Below are 22,993 nucleotides of genomic sequence, written 5' to 3'. Positions count from 1 at the left end.
CAAAGCCCCATTCTATTCTCATGTCTGTGTGACGCTCAGGGCTTAATTAAGGTTGCTTGCAGGAAGGAGTCTGGGGAGGAGATTGTTTACCAGAGCATGGGAAGTCTCAGAGGCTATACCACTGAAGAAAATTATTTCGTTCTTCCCAGTACCATTTAACCAGCAATAACTTCTCAGAAAAGGTGAGTTTAGTCACTGTTCTCTTATTATGCAGAAAAACCATGACCAAGGCAGCTTAGAGAAGAAAGCATTTAATTGGGGGCTTGCTTACAGTTTCAGAGGGTCACCATAAACATCATGGTGGAAAACATGGTGGCAGGCAGGTACTGAGGAGCTCACATCTGATCCATATGATGGAGACACACACACACACACACACACATACACACACGCACACACACACACGTACACACACACACACACACACACACACACAAGGGAGGTGGGGGGGACTGGGACCTGACATGGGATTTGAAACATCAAAGCCCACCTCCAGTGGCTTACCTCCTCCAACAAGGCCACAACCACCAACTGAGAACCAAACATTCAAGTACATATAAGCCCAGGGGACATTCTTATTTAAACCATGGGATTTAAACAATGGGACTTCATGAACCCCTCTCCCATCCAGTGTAGGATGTTGATGGGCCCAGTGGTGTTCAGGAAACCACAGTGTGAGCGCTGAGAATAATGGCCATGTCGTATCTAGAGATGCTATTTCACCCTGCTCTAGCCTCCAGTTCTTACATCCTTTTCACCTTCTCTGTGTAATATTCCACGAGCTTCAGAAAGGATCATTCGGATGGCCCACTTAGCGCCAAGCTTCCAGTACTCAGTAATTATCAGCACTTTGACTCTGAGTGTCTGCATCAATCACCATCCACTGAGTAAGACTTTCTCTAATGGAGGCTGAGGACGGCACCAATTCATAGCTATTAACACAAATATTTAGAAAGCTGATGAACACATCCACTTAGCAAAACAACAGTAGTAGGATCTCCCTCTCTATAGAGTCTATAACCCTCTAGCCACGGCTTCCTGGGAGCGTCAGGGGAGTCAGGAGCCAGAGGTTAGGGTGGTCTTAAAGAAAACAAAACATTGAAAATAGTTGAGCAGTTTAAATCTAAAGAAGAAAAAAGGCAAGTCACTGAAACTGAGAAATGAGCCCAGGATAGCCCCAAATGTTGCCAGGAGTTTAGTTCAGGAAGAAGCTTTCAATCAGTGGACTGGAAGGAATAGGAAGGAACCAGGCTGACCTCTGTGGGAAATGAAAAAGGCAGAGTTTTGCCTTTCTCTGCATGAGGAAATAATTTTAGGTATGTCACATTTTAAACGTTAAAAAAAAGTGAAAGATTTTGTATTGGGGTGGGTGCATAGTTCCATGTTAGATGTGGAAAAGGTAATCCAGATTTCATTTTAAAAGCAAAACAGGTGAAATAGCACAAAGACAAACAATAGGAGGAAATCAGGAAAGTATTTGCCACACAGTAGATGCAGCCTAATTAACTCTGTAATCCGAGGAGTCCCTGTATATCATTAAGGGCAACCCAGTTTTTAATCAGGAGACACAAAAAGGAGACTTAAGTCACTAATGGCCCTGAAAAGCTGTGCAGCGTCTTGACATCATAGCTTCATTCATGACATAGCTCCATTCATGATATCATACCTTCATTTGTGACATCATAGCTTCTTTCATGACATCATAGCTCCATTCATGATATCATAGCTCCATTCGTGACACAGCTCCATTCATGATATCATAGCTTCATTCATGACATCATAGCTTCATCCGTGACATAGCTCCATTCATGATATCATACCTTCATTGTGATGTCATAGCTTCTTTCATGACATCATAGCTTCATTCATGACATCATAGCTTCATTCCTGACATAGCTCCATTCATGATATCATAGCTTCATTCATGACATCATAGCTTCATTCAGGATTACAGGAACACAAATCGAAGGAATGTGGTTTTAAAGCTTTACTTTAGGGCTAGTGAAATGGCTCAGCTAAGTAAAGGCACAAGCCTGACAACCTGAGTTCAATCCCTGAACCCACATGGCCCAAGGAGGGAACCCAACAATTGTCCTCTAATCTCCACTTTGCACACTAATCCAAAGACAAACACAAAATAAATGTAAAATAATTATTTACTTTGAAAAATACATGTATCTGTGGGATCAGAAGGGTTATGTGCATGTGAGTTCAGATGTCTGAGGGGGCCAGAGGCATTGGAACCTGTAGAGTTGGAGTCATAGGCTGTCACGAGCCACCTGACATGGGTACTGGGAACTGAACTCCTCCCTTTCTTCCTTCCCTCTCCTCCTCTTCCTCCTCCTCCTTTTAATGTTACAGGTTTTTCGTGTATGTATTGTGGCTTCAGGTTCTCTGTGTTTATGGGATCCCCGTGTCTATATGTGTTTCTTGTCTCATGCTTCTGCCATGGTAATGCACTGACCCTCTGCGACTATAAGCAAGGCTCAGTTAAATGCTTTACTTTATAAGAGCTGCCTTGGTCATGATTTCTCTTCACAGCAATCGAACAGTGACTAAGACAAACAGGTTCCATTTCATGGAGTGGGCCTTAAATCCAACCAGATACTGGCTAGTTACTCCAACAAACTTTGTTTCTCTATTGCATTAGCACATGTTCCAGGCAGGTCATCATTATAGATCAAAGGTTTGTAGCTGGGCTTGTGTTTACTTTCTCCTTTGGTAGCGTGCAGAGTCCCTTCCAGTACCATGAACACTAGTCAGTAGGGGTAAAGGCTCTAGGTACATACCAGCTTGACTTCTCCATATTCAATGAAGTGTGTAGGTGTTGTCTTCAGCTATAGGGCCTTACTGTCAGTGTGCGGAGAGCCACCAAGAACCTGGCAATAGTGTGGGTTATTTGGGGGTTTCCATGGGCCCTTTGGCCAATAATTTGATGAGATATAATCCATTCCTGGCACTGGAAGCTTCATTTGGTGATAAGAGTTGTCCACTTGAGGCTCCATCCCCCCACTATTTAGCACTTTCATTTAGATTTTATATATATTATATATATTAATTATTAGGTTTCCATACAAGTGTCAAATGGCCCTTAGTTTTAACTCCCTGCCTATATCCCATCTCTTCCCTTTCTCCATATTTGATTCTCCCATTCCTGCCCCCTCATCCTATTCATCCATAACTATCCATTCTGTGTCCCCTTCGTCACAGAGATCCATCCTGTAGGCATAATATTTTTGTACATTGTGTAAAAGTCATCCTTAATTATTCAAATGCTTATTTCTCTGCCCTCACATCTTGTTTCAACCCAGACAGGGCATTGTAATACTTATATCAAGAATCCCTTGTCTCATGTTTGTGAAAAGCATGCTTACCATTTATTCTCTGCCTTGTCAATAAAAGCTGATCACCCAGCGGCTGGGCCTAAGAGAGAATAGGGTGGGACTTCCACCAGCCAGGAGAGGGAGAGAGAAGAGTAAGACAGATTAAACCACAAGGAGGGAGGAGAATAGCCATCATGAGAGTTCAGTTGGAGCATGGAAAGTCGTTACTGCAAGTATTATGGGGATTTTGGGTGGGAAATAGCTAGATTAATTTAGAGGATTGAAGCAGATCAAATGATTGCCCAGGTATTGCAGTAAAGCTTGATTAAATAAATCTTGGTCTCTCTGTGTCTTTATTGGGGAATTATCTAGGATAAAGAACAAAACAGCTGCTGTATTAATCTACTGCATACATTTATACTAAATATTACTGTCACACCAGCCCTCCACCACTGTTTCCTTACTCTATGCCTACTTAACCTCTGTGATTATGTGGATTATAGTCTGCGTAGTGAAGAATTAACAGCTAATTTCCACATATAATCAAATACAGACCATATTTGCCATTCTGAATCTAGGTTATTTCACTCAAGATGACTTTATTCCTGGATCCACTCATTTACCTGGCAATATCATGATTTCATTTTTTAATAGCTGAGTGATACTTCATTGTATAAATGTACCATTTTTTTCTCCATTGATCTGTTGATGGACCTAGGCTATTTCCAGTTTGTGGCTACTATTAATAAAGCAGCAATGAACATGGTTGAGCAGGTGTCTCTGCATGGGATGAAATGCCCTTCGGGTATATGCCCAAGAGTGGTAGGGTCGGATCTTGAGGTAGTTCTAGATTCCTGAGAAAGCACCACACTGATTTCCATGGTGGCTGTACAGGTTTTCCCTCCCAGTCGCAATGAATGAGTGTTCCATGTACTCTTTACCCACTGTAATTTGTTTATTTATCGTGGCAGTTCTGATTGGTATAAGACAAAATCTCAAAATAGCTTTGATTCGTATTTCTCTGATAACTAAGGATGGTGAACACTTGTTTATGAGGTTCTCGGCCATTTGCGTTTCCTTTTGAGAGTTCCCTGCTTAGATCTATATCCCACTTTTAATTGGGTTGTTTGTTTTCATGATGTCCAGGTTTTTAGTTCTTTGTATATTTTATATATTAGTCTCCTATCAGATATGTAGTTGGTAAAATATATTCTTATTTTGCAGCCTGCTGCTTGGTCTGAATGATGGTGGCCTTTGCCTTACAGAAGCTTTTCAGTTTCATGAGGTCCCATTTATTAATTATTGTTCTTAGTGCTTCTGCTGTCAGTATATTGTTCAGAAAATCTTTTTCCTGTGCCAGTGAGTTCAAGGCTATCCCCCACTTTCTCTTTTGTCGGATCCAGGGTATCTGAATTTATTTTGAGGTCTTTGGTCCATTTGGAAATGAGTTTTGTGCAGGGTGATAAGAATGGATCTATTTGGATTCTTCTACATACAGCCATCCAGTTTAACCATTACTATTTGTTCAAGATGCTGCCTTTTCTTTTCCAGTATGTATTTCTGATTTCTATATTTAAAAAAATCAAGTGTCTGTGGACGCGTGGACTTACATCTGTGTCTTTAATTTGGTTCCAATGCTAAATATTTCTGTTGTGTTATGCCAACACCATACTGTTTTTATTATTATAGATATTTAGTACAAATTGAGAGAGACAATTCTTTTTTTTATTCAGGAGTGTTTTAGTTGACCTGGTTTTGTGTGTGTGTGTGTGTGTGTGTGTGTGTGTGTGTGTGTGTGTGTGTGTGTGTGTGTGTGTGTGGTGTGTGTGTGTGTTTCCATATGAAGCTGAAAATTGTCTTTTAAAGCTCCAGGAAGAATTGTGGTGGAATCTTGATTGTAGATTCCCTTTGATAGACTTATCACTATGTTAATCCTACCAATTCACAAGCATGGGAGAACTTTCATCTTCTAATATCCTCTTCAATTGCTTTATTTGGCGTCTTAAAGTATTTATCATATAGTCACCCACGATAATTTTGATGCAATTGTGAAAGGTGTTTTCTTGATTTCTTTCTCAGTCTGCTTATCATTTGTATATATTGTATTTGTTGAGACTTGCTTTGTGTCCACATGTGTCCAAATTTTGGAGAAAGTTCCATGAGTTACTGAGAAAGTATATTCTTTTGTGTTTGGGTGAAATATTCTGTAAATATCTCTTAGATTGGTTTATGATGTGAGTTAGCGCCAGCATTTCTTTGTTTAATTTTTGTTCGGGAAATCTGTATATTGGTGAAAGTCGGGTATCACTGTGAAATGTTCAATACACGATTTTAGCTATGGTAGTGTTTCTTTTATGACTTTGAGTGCTCCAGTGCAAACACCAGTGCACAGATGTTTAGACTTGCAATGTCCTCTTGGTGGATTCTTCCTTTAATGAATATGCAGTGTCCTTCCCTATCTCTTCTGATTAGTTTTGGTTTGAAGTCTATTCTGTCAGGAATTAAAATGGCTACACTGGCTTTTTTGGGGGTTGGGGTAGGGGAATCATTTGCTTGGGATATTATTTTTCTCCATTCTTTCATCCTAAGGTGATACTATCCTTGATGTTAAGGTGTGTTTCTTAAATGCATAGAAAGATGGATCTCTTTTTTTTAACCAAGTCTGCTAGACTGTGTATTTCTATAGGAATTGGAACCATTGCTGTTAAGAGTTATTAGTGAGCAGTGTTTGTTGATTCCGTTGCTTTGGTGCCCCCCCCTTGATTTTCTAGTCTTGGGTTATTTATTCCTTGTATTTTCATGGGTGTGGTTAGCCTCTTCAGGTTGAACTTATCCTTCTAATGCCATCTGTAGGGCTAAATTTATAGATCAGTACTGCTTAAACTTGGTTTTATCATGGGATATCTTTCTCCATCTATTGTGATGGGAAATTTTGCTGGTCATAGTAGTCTAGACTAGCGACTATGGTCTCTTAAGAGTTTGTAGAACATTCATCCAGGCCCTTCTGGGGTCTCCATTGAAAAGTTAGGTGTGGTTCTAATAGCTCTGCCTTTATATGCTACTTGGTCTTTTTCCCTTCAGCTTTTAATATTATTTCTTGGTTCTGTACATTTAGTATTTTGATTGTTACGTGCCTAGGAAGGGACTTTGATTTCTGGCCCCGTCTCTTTGGTACGAATAGACTGATGCTTCCTGTATCTTGATTGGCACCTCCTTCTTCAGGTTAGGGAAATTTTCTTCTACGATTCTGTTGAAAATAATTTCTGTACCTTTGACTTGGGTTTCTTCTTCTTCTATTCCTGTTATTCATATTATTTGGTCTTTTCATAGTATCCAAGATTTCTTGGGTAATTTGCACCTGGCTTTATTAGTTAATTATTTAACATTTTCTCTGGCCAAGATATCCATTTCTTTTATCTTGTCTTCGATGTCTGAGAATCTCTTCCAGTTCTCGTATTCTATTCGTAAAGCTTGACTGAAAGGTTGAGCCCCAAAGTTTGTCATTCCCAGATTTCTCTCAATTTGGATCTTCTTTATTGAGTCAATTTCCACTTTTATGTCTTGAGCAGTTTTTTTTTTTTTTTTTGGTTTTTTGTTTGTTTTTTCATTTTCATTCCACTGTTTGATGGTGTCTTCATGGAGTTCACTAATGGATTTATTCATATGGTCTTTAAGGTTCCTGAGCATATTCATAAAAGATGTTTTGAAATCCTTGTCATGTGCTTTAGCTATATTACATTTCTTAGGACCTACTGTAGTTCGATTGCTGGGCTCTAGTGGAGACATATTGTCCTGGCCGTTATTGTGTTTTTACACTGGTGTCTAGTCATCTAGTTTTGGGATGATTGTATTCTAGGTACTGCTAGCTTATCTTGAGTTTGTTGGATGGGTGCTCCATTCTTTGGCTTCTGTTGCTTTTTCTGGTTCTTAGGAGAGCGTGATGGCTGTGGGTTGCCATGCTTCTGAGATCCTGCTAGGAGTGGCATTGGGAGACCTTAGTAGAATGTCTTTTAGGCATTAGAGACTGACACTAAGGAATAAGGCTGGACTAGAAGCAAAGGTTAAGAGTGTCTGTAGGAAGGAGGAAAGCTGGGCGTGCCACCAGTGTCTTCATAGACCCCTGGGAATGGGGGAAGAGAGGAAGGAGAGACCAGAACAGGTGGTCTGCTACAAAGCTGGGGGTAAGACTGGGGGGGTTGGAACTGGAGGAGAGAGTGCTTTTCAAGTGCCAATTGGCCCAAATACATGTGCTCTCACAGGGCACTTGAGGTCCCCTTGCAGTTTCCCAAAGGAAACATGTACATGGAGAGCACACCTCTATAGCCATGTGTAACTAACCTGGCCACTCTGACAGTTACATTTTATTAGAAACATCCTTCACTTGCTGGGCCTCACCGGGACCACCTCCAACTCCAGCACAGTATCCCTGGCTTCAGGGCTTGCTCATTTGTGTACGCTCTCCCAGGAAGGATGTTATCTTGTAGGCTTAGATTGTTTTTTTCAAAAACCTACTTTTAATATTGGTTCTTAAATGCTTTAACCTCCCTTCTAGCCCCCCACTCACCAAAGGTAGTGGGAAAGAAAGGTTATTAGGATACAGAGGAAGTAGATCTGTTCAGAAATTGTTCATTTTGAGCAAATTCCATCTGCTTTGTCAGGAAATCAGCAGTTTAGTTCACAGGAGTCAGCAGTGGCAGCTTAATCCACTTGAAAACACTTCACGGATGCACCAGCAGTCCAGTCCAGTGTCAGGATAGCAGCAGCAGTAGCACAACCTAGCAGGAACAGCCAGACCTCAGCCTGAGTCAGCAGGAGGATTAGAACTGGCAGGGACACAGGATAAGTTCTTTACCACACCTCTCTCAATGACCAAGAAGCATTGTCACAAAGCTAGCTATGCAAACAAGCCCCTCTCACAGTCCGTTGAGTACTATTTATACTCCCTCCAAATATCGCATGTCCTCCACTGGTCTTGCCTCACCACATGAGTCTGCACCAGCTGATATCACCCTGCTGATCAGCCTGAATCTGAGGAAGCAGCACAAAGCTACCAGAGCACTACCAGACATTTTTGGGTGTGTTTCTCTCTATGGAGTCATGACACACAGAGCTCAGTTACACGTTAAGGTGAACCAATACATCAGTGTAGTTAGCAAAGACTCCTTCATCATGTCCTTTCAGGTGTCCGCCTTAGCAAAACATCCTTACCTGTGTCCGATTCAGGAAAAGACTCCTTCCAGCAAACACAACTGACTTTCCAAAGAACCCTCAAGTTTCCACTTCAGTATCTGAGAGTGTGACAGTGCCTCCCGAGTCCTTTGTTGTCTCTTTTTTTTTTTTTTTTTTTTTGGTTCTTTTTTTCGGAGCTGGGGACCGAACCCAGGGCCTTGCGCTTCCTAGGTAAGCGCTCTACCACTGAGCTAAATCCCCAGTCCCCCTTTGTTGTCTCTTTGTACTCAGCAGAGCCTGGTACCAAATAAGCATTAGTGTAAAGTCCAGCCAGTCACTTCCCTTCCTACCCCCATTCACTGCTGCGTGTATCAGTGAGTTTCTTTAGGGCAATAAATCCCAAACCTGTGTCTTAAAGCAACAACTGTCAAGCTGGCTCACATTTCTGAGTCTACTGGTGGATCGTCTCGCCTGGCCAGCTTGGCTCTTCCTGCTTGATATGCTTAAACATCTGTGTCAGCTGTGGAGTTGTTGGGCTGGGATGTAGGGAGGGAGGGGCCTCATCCAGGAAAGCAAGATTGTGCCTCTCATGGTCTGCTCTCTGGCAGATGAGACATTTCTTCATCACACAGTGGTCACCCAGGTCACAAAAGCGATGAGAAGGCAAAAACCACTGCAAAGCACTTTTTGGTGGTTGCTAGTGTTTCCTCTGTTCCATTGGTTCATACGAATCCCACAGTTCCAGGTACCCCACCTCCCGCAGTGAGAATCTTCCATTTGGGAGAGCTTCCCTATGACCTGGATGTCCCTTCTTAACAGTGCTTCACCAGAGTGGTTCTGGCGTCTCCTTCCTTGAGTCCCAGTCCTCAAGGGCTACTCTTACTTGCTTTGTGAGTCTCCCATCTCCATGTATCTCTACACCTTCCATTTTTTCCCTCTCTATCCTCTGAAGCCATGACCCACTCTCAGCTATCAGACCTTCATGCCCCATATCCGTCCACAATTGGGAAACAATGAGTGACCAAATAGCACCCCCTGGCAACCTCACCATCCACAAGTACAGCAAGCTCTGTCACAGCGGCAGCTGATGTCTCTTCTCTGCCTCAGAGCGCAGCAAGATCTTGTTTGCAGACCAGGCAAAGCAGCTTCCTTGATCATCTGCCTGTCCCACCAGGGGTCCAGCAAGAGTTGGTGGTGTAGCATTTGGGGAAGCCCCAAGTAACACTGGCACATCTTTGCTGTTTCTTGTGCTGGTCTTCAGGTTCAGTGATATTAAGGGGAACCAGACACAAAGCATCCTTTGCATAACTTACTGCAGTGACCACCGCTGTGATACCTGGGTCCCAAGCATCTCAGGTAGGACTGTGTTACCTTCCACACTCTCAGGCTGCCATGCCCACTGCCCTTAGGCTATTTCGCTGATTTCTTCATTGGTTTCGCTGTACTCTCAGTAGACGGAGTGTGCCCAGATACGGGAGCCAATCAGCTTTCACGGGCTGTCTTGACAATTAGAACAGTGCCCCAAGCAAAATGGTGCTTGAGGAGTACCTGTGGGGTATGCTAAAAAATGGTGATGCATTCTGGCAAAGGACAAGATGACAGACAGGGTACCAGGTCATAACCAGAGTGAGAGTTTACACAGGGAGATTCGAAGATATTTAAATCATGCTTTATGAGATGATGCTGAGGGGGAACCAGGGAGTGGATTTCCCTGTAGAGGTGGCCTGGGAAGCAGGAGAAAAGCAGACAAGAAGAGATAGTATTGGAGCTTGCACCAAAAAGAACAGAAATGCTGGGGGCTTAAGCTAAGAGAGTGTGGACTGGCCCATCTTACATTTGGAGCAGCTCGTTTGGGATAAAGTCCTGTAAGAAGCTCTCATTTTTCTGTGAGGAACATAAACCTGCTTCCTTCCCACTGGGCTGCCTCTGAAAGCATTTGGATCTGGGCCACTCCCACAGTCTGGCCTTTGCAATTCCACCAAGTACCTCCCATTCGTTGCCATGGAATGTGATATAAAACAGTCAGGTTTCAGGGACCACATTTACGCTGCAGCTTTCATTCCGGTACTTTCTCAAAGCCCTACTTTTGATTGGACATAGATCCCCACACTGTAAAAATTGGACTGCTTGGGCTGGAGAGATGGCTCAGCGGTTAAGAGCACACAACTGCTCTTCCAGAGGTCCTGAGTTCAAATCCCAGCAACCACATGGTGGCTCACAGCCATCTGTAAAGAGATCCGATACCCTCTTCTGGTGTGTCTGAAGACAGCAACAGTGTACTTATATATAATAAATGGATAAATCTTTAAAAAAAAAATTGGACTGCTTTGCCCTGGGCTCCCAGAACTGCCTTCATGAATTTCATTTCTATATTAAGTCACTGGTTTGCATAAAAGGCCCTGGGCCAGCAATGAGACCCATCAGATGAACATGGATCTCAGACAGTCCCCAACAATTCTGGCAGGAAGAGAAAAGGCTGCCTCTCTCAAGTTGTGGCTCTCCATGATTTTATGGAAACTGAATCCCATCTTAACATTCACTGGGGGGAGTCCAGGAGTTGATTTGGATTTCTTCTCATTCTCTACCTCTCTCTGAGCCCACGGTTGGCTATTTTGGCTGAACTGACTGGCCAGCAGCAAGCTCTGGAGATCCCCTTGTCTCTATCCCCCAAAACCCCCTCCAGTGCTGGGGTTAACAGATAATGTGCCTAGCTCTTACATGGGTGTTAGGAACCCCAACTCATGTTTTTATGCTTGTGCATTAAGTACATAACCCTCTGAGCCATCTCCCCAGCCCCTAAATAAACTTAGTTTTAAAAATAAAATTGTTTTGGTTTTGTTGGGCTAGTATGGAACTCAGGGATTTGAGGGCACTAGTACTCGCTATATTTTAAAGGATCGTCTCATAACACTGACATTAAAGGTACTGGAACATTGCTCTCCTTAAACAGACAGTAAATAAAAGGCAAAGAAATGAAATGAACACTTTAGGCTCCTGACTTTTAGCTAGGCACTTCCTGGGTGGGAGATGGGACCAAAGCTAGAGATGAGACAGTCATTCTACAGTGAGGTCCTTTCACAATGACTGAGGCCAAGTTACAGTGAGGTGGGGCGGGAGGGAGGGAGCAGAACATAAATTCTCACCAGTACACAAATGCATGCGTGAAAATAGAACGGCGGGTTGGTGAGATGACGTGGAGGGCACAGCTCTTTCCATGTCATCCCTGGTACCCACGCTGGAAGTTTAGAACCAATTTCCAAAATCTGACTTCTACACCTACTCATATAAAACCCTAAAAACACTTTTTTAAAATAAAAGTCTTTCATGGTGGCACACAACTTTAATCCCAGTATGTAGGAGGCAGAGGCAGGTAGATCTGACTTCAAGGCTTGCCTGGTCTACATTGAAAGTTCCAGGCCAGCTAGGGTTATATAGTGAAAATTTGTCTCAAAGAAATGAGTACTTACAACACTAAAAATGAAAAAGGCCACAAAACACCACCACCACTCCCCCCATTACCACTGCCACCATTACCACTCCCCCCATTACCACTGCCACCATTACCACTCCCCCCATTACCACTCCCACCATGATGCCCACATTTGCCAGTGTTGACGTTCTATTATGTTTATTCCATTCCTTATATTATTACATCATGGACTTGCTTCACTCACTATGGTCTCAAGAAAAGAAGACACACCTCATCACAATCACATACCTAAGGACTTCCTGTCCTGAGAGTGGAGGTCACCAGGAAGGAAGAGCTTTCTCATTCGGAGATTTGCTTTCTGTTCAGGCTGTTCAGGAAACCTAACCCCACTAACAGGCTGCAGGGGAGCACACCCCAGTCCCCATGGAATACTGCCTCAAGCTTCCCCACAGTGCAGCAGGGGGCTATGACCTCAGCCTCTGCAAGGCTATCCCTGTGCATGAAGCTGCAGCATTGGGCCTTTCTCTGTGTCCTGGGGTGGGGTGAGGAGGGATAGGGATGGGGTGGGTAATCTGCAGCACGACCGTATTAATCTCATTACTGCTGCTCTGGCTTATCACAACCCCGGCAGCTGAAAACAGCACGTATTTATCTGCTTGCAGTTCTGAAGGTCAGAAAGAGGAAATCAGTAACTTTGGCCTAAGGTCAAGTTTTCTGCACGGGTGGGGCAGGATGTGTTTGTGGGGAGGGTCTTTCCTGGGATTCCTGGCCTTTTTAAAGATTTAATTTTTATTAGTTTTAGCAATGCATGTATGTGCTCACCCATGTGTTGGGTATGTGCATGTGAGTGCAGATGCCCACAGAGAACAAGAGCTTTAGATTTCCCTGGAGCTGGGGTAACAGGTAGTCAGGAGCCACCTGCTCTGGGTTCTGGGAACTAGATTGGGGACCTCTGCAAGAGCAGTAAGTACTTTTAACCTTGAGCCATCTCTCTAGCTCCCTGGCCTTTTTAGCTTCTAGAAGTTGCTTATATTCCTTATTTTTTGGCTTTTTCTCTCCACAATCTTTGCTCTGTCACTGCCCCTGGTCTAGCTTATGTGGACCTTGTGATTGTACCAAAGTCCCAGATGATCCCTGACAATCTCATTTGAGACCCTTATCTCAATCTCATTGACAAAATGCCTATTTACCACAAGTGACATGTGTCCAGGCTTCAAGGAGTTAGGGCCCTTTAAGGAGGCGTCATCCAACCTGCGAAGGCAACTAGAATGAGAGGCAAGTGAGCAGGCCAGCCCAGCAAAGGCGGCGGCAGCACCAGAGAAGAGCTCCACCGTCTGCAGCAGGTCAAGGGTTAAAGGTCATGGCCCATGAGATGTTGTAATAAAGAGGTGTAAATTCCCAAATGGATGCTGACTCACAGAGTAAACCAAGGTCCACGTTAAGACTCAGGATCCTAGATTTTAGCTGCCATGTATTCGAACCCTGGTCCGCCCCACAGAGCAAAGAATGTCACTGGACAGCAGCAGAGTCTGACACAAATGGCAAGTGAAATTTATTTAAACAATGATACTGACAGGAACAGGATCTGGTGTGACCACCTTTGTAACCAAGGGTTCCGGATGTGCGACAGGACCAGCAATGGCGATGAAGCTACCCATCCCTCAGGAGGCCCAGGCACTCCCTTAACTGGAGCCTTCACCTTCCACCTCAGCACAAGCCTTCAGCAGATCAATAGGTTATCTCCTTCAAACCTAAGAGAGAAATGCAGATGCTGTCAAGACGCTGTGGCAGAGTAAAGGAACCAGGGGCATGCGATGCTGGTCCTGGCACCAGAACAACTCACTGCTGGACCTCACTCTCTTCCTGGGTGAAACAAGATCTCACAAGGAAGTGAGAGGTCAGGCCAGCTTTTGTTTATGAGTGGTTTAAAACAGTTTTAGAAAGCATTTCATAACACTTTATGACTGCAGTAAAATGTCCAAAATTTACTAAGTGCTGAACTTTGAGCAAACACGAAGAGTTCTTCACCTTGTGCTGACACAGCAAAGACACCTGACCCTAGAATGTTTACCATCCCAAGCTGGGTGTGGTGTGCACACATGTAAGCTCTGCACTTTCCAGGCTGAAGCACAAGGACCAGCCTGAGGACAGCTGTGCTTCAGCGTGAGACCACCCTGCCCCAAAGCACACCGAACACAAACAAACAACAACAAAAACAATTCAACTTACTGTTTGAGCAAATAACAATTACCTTAAACTCATCAGAAACCTGTCTTTCCAAAAGCCTGACAAGGTTACGTGCATTCAGACCTAGTCTTATGATACTCATTACAGTTATGTTCATGGAGAAATTTAGTAGCAAAGGAGAAAAGGCTCATATCACAAGATTACACTGAAAATAAAAACAAAACAAACAAACAAAAAACTGCAGGAGTTCAGCACAAGTGCAAGATGCAGGCTAGGAGTGTCCCACCCTCCTCATGGTGTCTCTGCTTTCACGTGTGTGAGGCTCCATCAAGTCAGGTGAGGCATTTCTATAATTCTGGGAGGCTAAAGCTGGAGGAATCCCAAGTTTAAACCCAGATTGCATTTATATGTCTCAAAACAATCAAAGAAAAATGGCAATTAATTTTCATAAGTGTAAATACATAAATAAGTAGCAGTGTCTAGAAAACATGAAAGGGGGCCCCACTGGAGGCTGCCTGAGGCCAGGCCTCAATGCTCTGCTTTTCTCAAGCTTCCCAAGTTCAAATACAACTTCCTTTATAACACAGCAATAAAGGACTTTCGGTCCAAACCACATTGGAGGGACTCTGTGGGCAGAGGTGTGGAGCCCAAGTAGGCCGCACAGCCACTGCCTGCCTCCCTCAGATCACATCTGTAGGAGGCACCAGGGACCTGGAATCTGATGTGGTCTCGATGGACTATTCTGCTCAAGGCAGAACCACTGGGAAGCGAGAACAAGAGGCAGTGTCAGCAGAAGCTGGGTCCCACCTAGAGAGCCAGGTGCCAAGTGGCTATCTAACCTCATGGTCTTGTCTGCCTCTGCCAGGGAGCTACACTTAACCCTAACTGCTCTGGAAGCTGAGCGGGTCCTTTTGTTTAAAATTTATTTTATTTTATTTATTTTATTTTGAGTGTGTTGTTGTTTTGCCTGCATGTATGTCTATGTGAGGGCATCAGATCCTCTGGAACTGAAGCTATAGACAGCTGTGAGCTGCCATTTGGGGGCAGGGAATTGAACTCAGGACCTCTGGAAGAGTAGGCAGTGCTCTTAACCACTGAGCCATCTCTCCAGCCCCTGAGTGGGTCTTTTAGACACCAAATGATCCACATGTTAGTATCTACTAAACCTGGCTCTGAGCTTGAGAAGGATAAATGCTGGTTATTTTTATTAAAATTATTACTTTAACCCCTCAAGGTTTTCAACTTTCCCAACTGCAGAGATCCCATGGCTGGTGGGACAGGGCTGCCTGGTTATTTGAGGACTTGTAGGTTAAAGAGTTCACCTAATTCTGTGTCATGACTTCTCCAGACACACTGTGGGTATGCATAGATGTTCTCTAGTTCTGTGAACCTGAACTTCCAGGTGTGCCTTTCCTTCTTGGAGAAGAAGGCTACCCTGCCTGCAGACCCAAGAGAGAAACACAATCTCTTACCCAGCTCCTGGCCCCCTCGGGTGGCCCAGCACAGGCAGTAATGCCGCATGAGCTGCTCTAGAAGCTCCATTTCATCCAGGAACTCGAGGGATTCTATTCTGTGCAGGAATCAAAACAGGAGATGTAGATCACAGGGTTAGAAAGGAAGTTGCTGATCCTCAGTCATGACATGTTCCTGGCACTATACAGAAAGAAGCTGGATACAAAAGAATGCACATGCTGTGGCTAAGGGAAGAGTGCCATGGCTCATCAGTGAAGAGGACTTCCAGAGGATCCAGGTTCAATTTTTAGCACCCATCTAATACAGACTCTCTCTACTATCCTTGACACTAGTTCCAGAAAATCTGGTGCCCTCTTCTGGCCTCTGGGACAGATACCAGGCACACACTGCATGTGTACTTTATGTGCAGGCAAAACACTCATACACATGAAATTAAAATAAATACGTTTTCAAAAAAAAGAAAGAGGAATGGAATTTTAGTGCAGGGAACAGCACACACTTAGAATATGCAAAGTCTTGAAGAAAAGAGAAGGAGGGTAAGGAAGAAGTGGGGAAGGGGGAGAACAAGGAAGGGTGAGAGGAGAAAGGAAGAGGAGGAAGGGTTACTTATCTCAAAAGTCAAGACAAGCAAACCAGAAAGATATGCTAATGGAAAAGGACTAATTTCTTTGCCCTATAAAGAGCTAAAAATTCAATATGAAAAACTTTTACAATAATTTAAAAGATGAAGAAAAGAGATCACTCTGATAGAAAAGAAAAACAAGAGGTTTTCACATTCATTTATGAGAAAACAAATTTAAATAAAGACACAGGATAGCTGTCTAGGGATACATTGCTGTGATGAAACACTATGACCAAGGCCAGTTGATGAGGAAAGGGTTTATTCAATTTACACTTCCACATCACTGTTGATCATCACGGGAAGTGAGAACAGGAACTCACACAGGGCAGAAACCTGAAGGCAGGAGCTAATGCAGAGCCACAGAGGGGTGCTGCTTACCGAACTGCTCCTCGTGCCTTGCTCACCCTGCTTTCTTATAGAACCCAGTACTGTAAGCCCAGAGATGGCCCCACCCACAATGGGCTGTGCCCACCCCTGTCAATCACTAATTAAGAAAATGCTCTGCAGTTGGATCATATGAAGGCATTTTTCTCAATTCCTGCTCTTAGGTGAGTTTAGCTTGTGTCAAGTTGACATAAAACTAGCCAACATGACAGTTTTTCAACTCTCAGACAAAGGTTGAAAGCTGGACAGGGAAGAAAAGACACTTTGTCACCTGCTAGTAAGATGACAAAACAGGACTGCCTTCCTGGAAGACACTTAGGCCTCTTTCACACAAAGGACATCCTCTGGCCGAGACTAACCCTCCTCTTTAGAATTTACCCTGTGTACACAGACACAAGGCCAAGGGCACTTCACCGCACCACGACCCCAACCTAGCAACAAGCAAAAACTGAACTACGGAGGGCCACCTGAGTGAACTAAAACACGCTCACACATCGGGTCTGTGGGCCAGGATATGAACTAGCGCTTGCCATGTGGATTAGCATGGCAGCATGGGTACTTCCAAGACAAGCCCTGAGTTACAGACAGGCTGCCGGCATGGGATGTGTGCTTAGTATATGCCCATTCTGGGAATCATAGAATAATCTGGGAAACGCAAACAAAGCTAGAAAAGTAAGTTGTCTCGAGGTAGGTAGCAAACAAATGGGTGGTGGATGACAGAAATGTTTTCCTTTGGTTTTTACTCTGTAATTCTTTGTTATTTGAAAAATCAGAGAGTCGGTATAACTTTACCAAAAAAAGCATTTTAAATGTAAATAAATATATACAGAAACACGTGCAAACAAAATGGCAATACTCTGTACTCTCTCCACGGGAATATAGTCACATTATTAGGAAAACTGAGGGAAAAACAAAGAGTATCAGAATGAAGTAAACAAGGGTCCACACCCCCACTGTGTGCTAGTAATCTCCGAGGGCCACTTCCAGTCTGTGTGCACATGGTGTGTGCCCATGTGTATGCATGTGTGTATAGCTGAGCACTCATCCCTGCCATGGCCTGGGAGCCTAAGGACCACCTCTGGAGGGAGAATGACTCTCCACAATGTACTGTGGTTGCATCCCAACTGCTCCTACTGAAAGGCATCTAACATGGCTTGAGTGAGAGTAACCTGAAGGCCCATCTGCTGAAGGATTTCTTCCCAGGGCGGCGCTGTTGAAAGGTGGTGGAGTCTTTAAGGGACCTAGCAGGAGGAATTTAAGAACCTGGAGGTGTGTCCCCAAATAGAACTGTGAGGTTCTAGTCCATTCTTCGTCTTTCCTTTTGCTACAAGGTCATGAGTCATATAACTTTTGCTCTAACAAGTTCCTGTCATCATGTGACTTCACAATAGGTCAAAAGTAATGGTGTCCACCAGTCGTAGCCTGGATGCCTCTAAAAGTCTAAGGAAAATAAATATTTTCACTTTACACAGCATTGTTTCAAGTACTGTTATTAGTAGCAGAAAGCTAAGTAGTGTAGAATATTGGCACAGAGATTAAGACATGCTTTGCTGCTGCCACAGACCTGACTGCTGGACAGCCTTTAGGCACGGTGTGCTGGAGGAGTGTGGGAAGTGCAGAGGGGCAGGCAAGAGCGAGGCTGAGATGCTGGTGAAAAGCAGACATTATGGTGGAAAGGAAACTGGTGTGGGAACTGGACTTGAGACCAGCCTTGTCACACTGTGACAAACTGACTGTGCCCATGCCAAAGGCTGTGTGTGGGTGGAGATGAAAAATAACGGACTAGTTTGTCTGGTACAAAGCCCATGGTCCCCTGCAGCAGGACTGTCCACAGTGAGACTCAGTGCCAAAGTGCAGGAGTGGAAAGACTGGAAAGAATGTAGCCCAGCCTGGAGGGGAAAATAAACAAAACAAAACGGGGCCACTTCCTGCTCTTCCTGTTCTCAGCACTCATTGCAGAGGACACCTGAATCCCAGCACCCATGGGGAAGCTTACAACGACCTGTAAAGAGCTCTCGGGGATCTTCTGTACTTGTCTGGCTCACAAAACCCCACAAATACAGCATGCATGACAGACACACACTTAAATAAAAATAAAGATTTTAAATGGTCAAGTTAGTTTTTCTATCAACTGCACACAAGCAAGAGTCACCTGAGAATGAGCCTTTGAGGAACTGTCTAGATCAGATGGTCCCCAGGCACGGTTATAGCACAGTCTCCACTGCTCACTGAAGCAGGAGGACCCAGCCTACTACAAGAAGTACCATCCCTAGGCAGGAGGTCCTGGACTGTGTAAGAAAGAGAGCACAGACGTGATAGAATGAGCCAGTCAGCAACATTCCTCTATGGTCTGTGCTTCAGTTCGTGGCTTGAGCTCCTACCTTGACTTCCTTCAAGAATGGATTACAGCTTGGAAGTATAAGCTCTTTTCCATCCAAGCTGCTTTTGGTTTGAGTGTTTTATCACAGGAACAGAAAAGTAATTAACCCCAAAACCAAAACCAAACAAAGACAGCCCTGGTAGAAGAGAGGCAGGATACTAGGCCCATGGTACAGTTACTAGGACAGGAATAAAGAAACAGTGTTGCCCAGGAGTTACAGCAAGGACAGCCCCAAACAACCCAGATGCAAATGTTTTGAAGACTTTCCAGGTAGCAGTGGGTGCCCTGCTTGCCTTCAGCTGCCTGTCATCTCCTCTGGTTCCTGGCCATGAGAGGACCATGTGCTCTGCTACATACATTAACACAGTACCAAAGTAATGACTAGCTAACCCTGGGATGAATCTCCACACTGTGAAGCAAAATACCCCTTTTCTAAGTTGATTTCAGATGTGTCATAGTAACAGATGCTGACTAACAAAACATCCAGGGCACATTACCTAATAATGTTCTAGAAAGGAAAGCACAGGGTCTAATGCAGCTTCCAGAATGGAGCAACCATCACTAGCAGGACACAGTGCAACTGTGAGGCTGTTCACTAGCATGTGGGCTCCTGAGAACAGGAGTGCTCGTGGCCTGTTTTTATCCCTTATCCCTTGTGCAGACAAAACCCATGTGACACCCAGGGTCAGGAAACGTTTTCAGGGTAAACAAAGCAAAGCCCATCATCTCTTGTCTCTGTTAGGGTTACATGTTGCCGTCTGTAAAGGCCATGGCTGCATGGGACAAATGAATGACCAGAAGAAAGTTACCTCCCTGTGGCTGATGTTCACCAGCGATTCCCAGATGGCTGTCTAGAATAAAATTTGCCAAAGCAACTGCATTATAAATGCCAGACCAGGGTTGTTCAAAACATTGCCTTGACATGTACCCAGTGGAAGCCAGCCTCACAAGAAAGAAGCTTCCACAAGAATCCAGAGAGCACCAGCCTACAAGACTGCACTCCCAAAGCACTCTGCCTAAATAATGAACACTTTCCTGTCAGTAAGATCTGACGAACAGCAAGGTCAAGGGTTCTGCACATGACTTTGTAATGGACCCCAAACTGTGCCTCTAGGTCTCCAAAGGAAAGGGGAAAGGACAGAGAGGATGCACAGAGTAAGAAATGAACCAAGTAAGCACCAACACAGATGATACTACCTAGCACTGTTAATGGAGACACTAAAATAAATACAATGCAAGACCATACTAAGCATATGGATCTGGCCATTTTTAAATGTCTTTAAAATTACCACAGTACCAGTTAGTCTTCTGTATGTTGCTATGCAAGCCTTATGCACATGCAGACAGAATGTGGAGACCTTAATATTCTGATACTACAAATATAAATATGATCCATTAAGCTTTAAAAGGGGAGCATGATTTCTGTGACCACTGCACACAGTATGAACTCACTGATTTAGAAGCCAGAAGTCTATGTATCAATAAATATGTGTGTAGACACCATTGGAGGATAGGCCCAACTTGTTGATAAGCAATAACTGTACAGTGTGGTTGCATGAGACTTCATGCCCTCGGCATGAAATAGTTTTAGAACAGTCAATATAACTTTCTTCCATAACAAAGGAAGACTCCATTTAAAGGTGTCATCTAAGTCCATTAAGGGATGTTATTTAAAGATGGCTTCCCTTAGAAGTCATGACAACATCATTTTCTCTCCAAGACAGGGATTACAGTTTCCACAGCAGAGGCGGCTGTGGAATTTTCTGGGTGTAACTGGTTATTTAGGTTCAAATCATTTGCTTTGACAAAGGTGCTTCTCAGCCAGTGGCTAATAAGTTACTCTTACCAATGTTTATCTTATTTCAAAATAAGTCTGGTTAAGATTAGCTCCGTGTTCACGTTAAAGAACAGTCAGCCTCTGACTCAATCATCTGGAGCCTGGGCTCGGCACTCACATACCTGTTTACCTCTGCCCGAGGAAGCCCACTGTACAGCTCCATCATGTTCACTGCAGACGCCGTCTCCCACCCATTCAACAGCAGTCGTTCCTTCTGAAAGGGGGTAGAGACACATGGAGGATTCAAAGCGCAGTATATAGGCCTGAGGCCCTAAGACACACAGATTTCTCTGAAAGTTGTCCTGTTTTTTTTCACCTTTCTTTTCAGGTTTTCATTTTTTGTTTGAACACACAATGTTTTCATGGGGAAAGCCACTAGAGTGTAGAGACATAAACGGCATGCTCTTCCACCAACAACTGTTACTTGTTTGGCTGGCTAAATGATTAACTGCTTTCAGTTACATTTGCCATGTAGGCCACGCTGTTTTTGGAGCTTGCTAGCATAGGCTAGTCTCAAACATGTGATCTTTCTGCCTCAACCCACTGAGTGGTAGGATGACAGGTGTGAGCTACCACACTCAGCTTAATAACCTATCATTTAGTAGTCATGTGACAAAGTTTACTTAAATAGTGAAAGGTATGGTGGTCATCTCCAGCAAATAAAGGACTTTTTAAAAAGGGACTCAGATTCATCAGATACAAAGCTGTGCTAGTCATCTATAAAGTGCAGATCATGGACAGAAGCCAAATCAAATACACTATGAAACATTCCTTTAACTAGCTCCCAGGGAAGCTGGTCTGAGAATCAGGTATATGAGGAGCTACTGTGGACTTGGGAGGAGTGAGCATGGTGACATGGTCTGCTAGCTCCACTAGGAGGTTCTTTGACAAGCATTTAGGGTGAAACCATGTATAGTCCAGTATGTCTAAAATACTCGACACCACCACCAAATAACATTGTAGGTGAGACCATGAGCTATTATTGGCAAAATACGGATAATTACTGAAGCTAGCTGATCAGATATGGGTGTTTATTGTACTATCTTTCTACTTTTATGTTTGTGTGAAATTTTGTGTGCATAATACAAAGTCAACTGTACAAAAGATCTGCATAATGAAAATAATGCACTGTAGGGAATGCACGCTTATGCTTTCCCATCAAGGAGACAGGCGGACGAGGCTTCCTACACCAGGAACCCTCCGAGCCTGATTGATCACAGGCACAACCAGGCCTCTCAAGGTCACCTGCCACCGAGTGCCTGCTTTGCTGGCAGAAGGAATGCTCTGACCTGAGACTCCAGTGATTTGCAGGTTTCCACTCCTGCCAGGTCACACTGTCGCCTCCGGAGGTTTTCAATCATGATCTGCCCAAACCGGTCATCCATGTTGACCTGAGATGGAAAAAGCTGGTTAGCCACAACTTTAAAGATCTGTCCTAAATAAGCAGAGCACAATATCCAGTCAAGGCTGACATTTGAAATGCACATAGGAGCACTAGGGATGGTTGCGGGACATGAGCCATGAACTGAGCTGGAGCACCCTACAAAGGGCAGCACACGCCCACTTATTGTCCCCTAGTACAATAATCCTATTGCTGGCAGAGAGGCTCATATACATGTGCAAAGATGCAATGTTACAAATTCTATTACCTTTATAAAATAACATACCATACAGCTGTGAAAGCAGACAAAAAAGAGACCTATACAGGCACAGAATGACTTTTTTTTCGGAGCTGGGGACCGAACGCAGGGCCTTGCGCTTCCTAGGCAAGCACTCTACCACTGAGCTAAATCCCCAGCCCCACAGAATGACTTTAAGGTCCACTCTTTAAGAAGCAGAGGAGTATATTAAAAAATGGGGTTCAGAGCTAAACAAAGAATTCACAGCTGAGGAATGCCGAATGGCTGAGAAACACCTAAAGAAATGTTCAACATCTTTAGTCATAAGGGAAATGCAAATCAAAACAACCCTGAGATTTCACCTCACACCAGTGCGATTGGCTAAGATCAAAAACTCAGGTGACAGCAGATACTGGCGAGGATGTAGAGAAAGAGGAACACTCCTCCATTGTTGGTGGGATTGCAGACTAGTAAAACCATTCTGGAAATCAGTCTGGAGGTTCCTCAGAAAATTGGACATTGAACTGCCTGAGGATCCAGCTATACCTCTCTTGGGCATATACCCAAAA

General features: G+C 43.9%; 1 protein-coding gene across 2 annotated transcripts in view; it reads right to left on the bottom strand.

Annotated features, from left to right (window-relative positions):
• Positions 1 to 13,450: 13,450 nt before the first annotated feature.
• Lcmt1 (leucine carboxyl methyltransferase 1) overlaps positions 13,451 to 22,993 on the bottom strand; it is a 56,276-nt gene continuing 46,733 nt past the window's right edge. The window contains exons 8-11 of one of the 2 annotated variants that reach the window (NM_199405.3): positions 22,095 to 22,196; positions 20,928 to 21,019; positions 15,582 to 15,679; positions 13,451 to 13,673 (exon numbers count right to left, since the gene is read on the bottom strand). In NM_199405.3, coding sequence (NP_955437.2) covers positions 13,651 to 13,673; positions 15,582 to 15,679; positions 20,928 to 21,019; positions 22,095 to 22,196 — 315 coding nt within the window. In that variant the 3' untranslated portion in view covers positions 13,451 to 13,650. The remainder of the gene's footprint in view (positions 13,674 to 15,581; positions 15,680 to 20,927; positions 21,020 to 22,094; positions 22,197 to 22,993) is intronic. The other variant, XM_087571586.1, reaches the window with a different exon arrangement.

The sequence above is a fragment of the Rattus norvegicus genome, chromosome 1 (genome assembly GCF_021556685.1).
Source record: "Rattus norvegicus strain SHRSP/BbbUtx chromosome 1, alternate assembly SHRSP_T2T, whole genome shotgun sequence".
Taxonomy (NCBI): domain Eukaryota; kingdom Metazoa; phylum Chordata; class Mammalia; order Rodentia; family Muridae; genus Rattus; species Rattus norvegicus.
The sequence above is the reverse complement of the archived record's forward strand: the minus strand, read 5'-3'. Positions and strand labels throughout refer to the sequence as shown.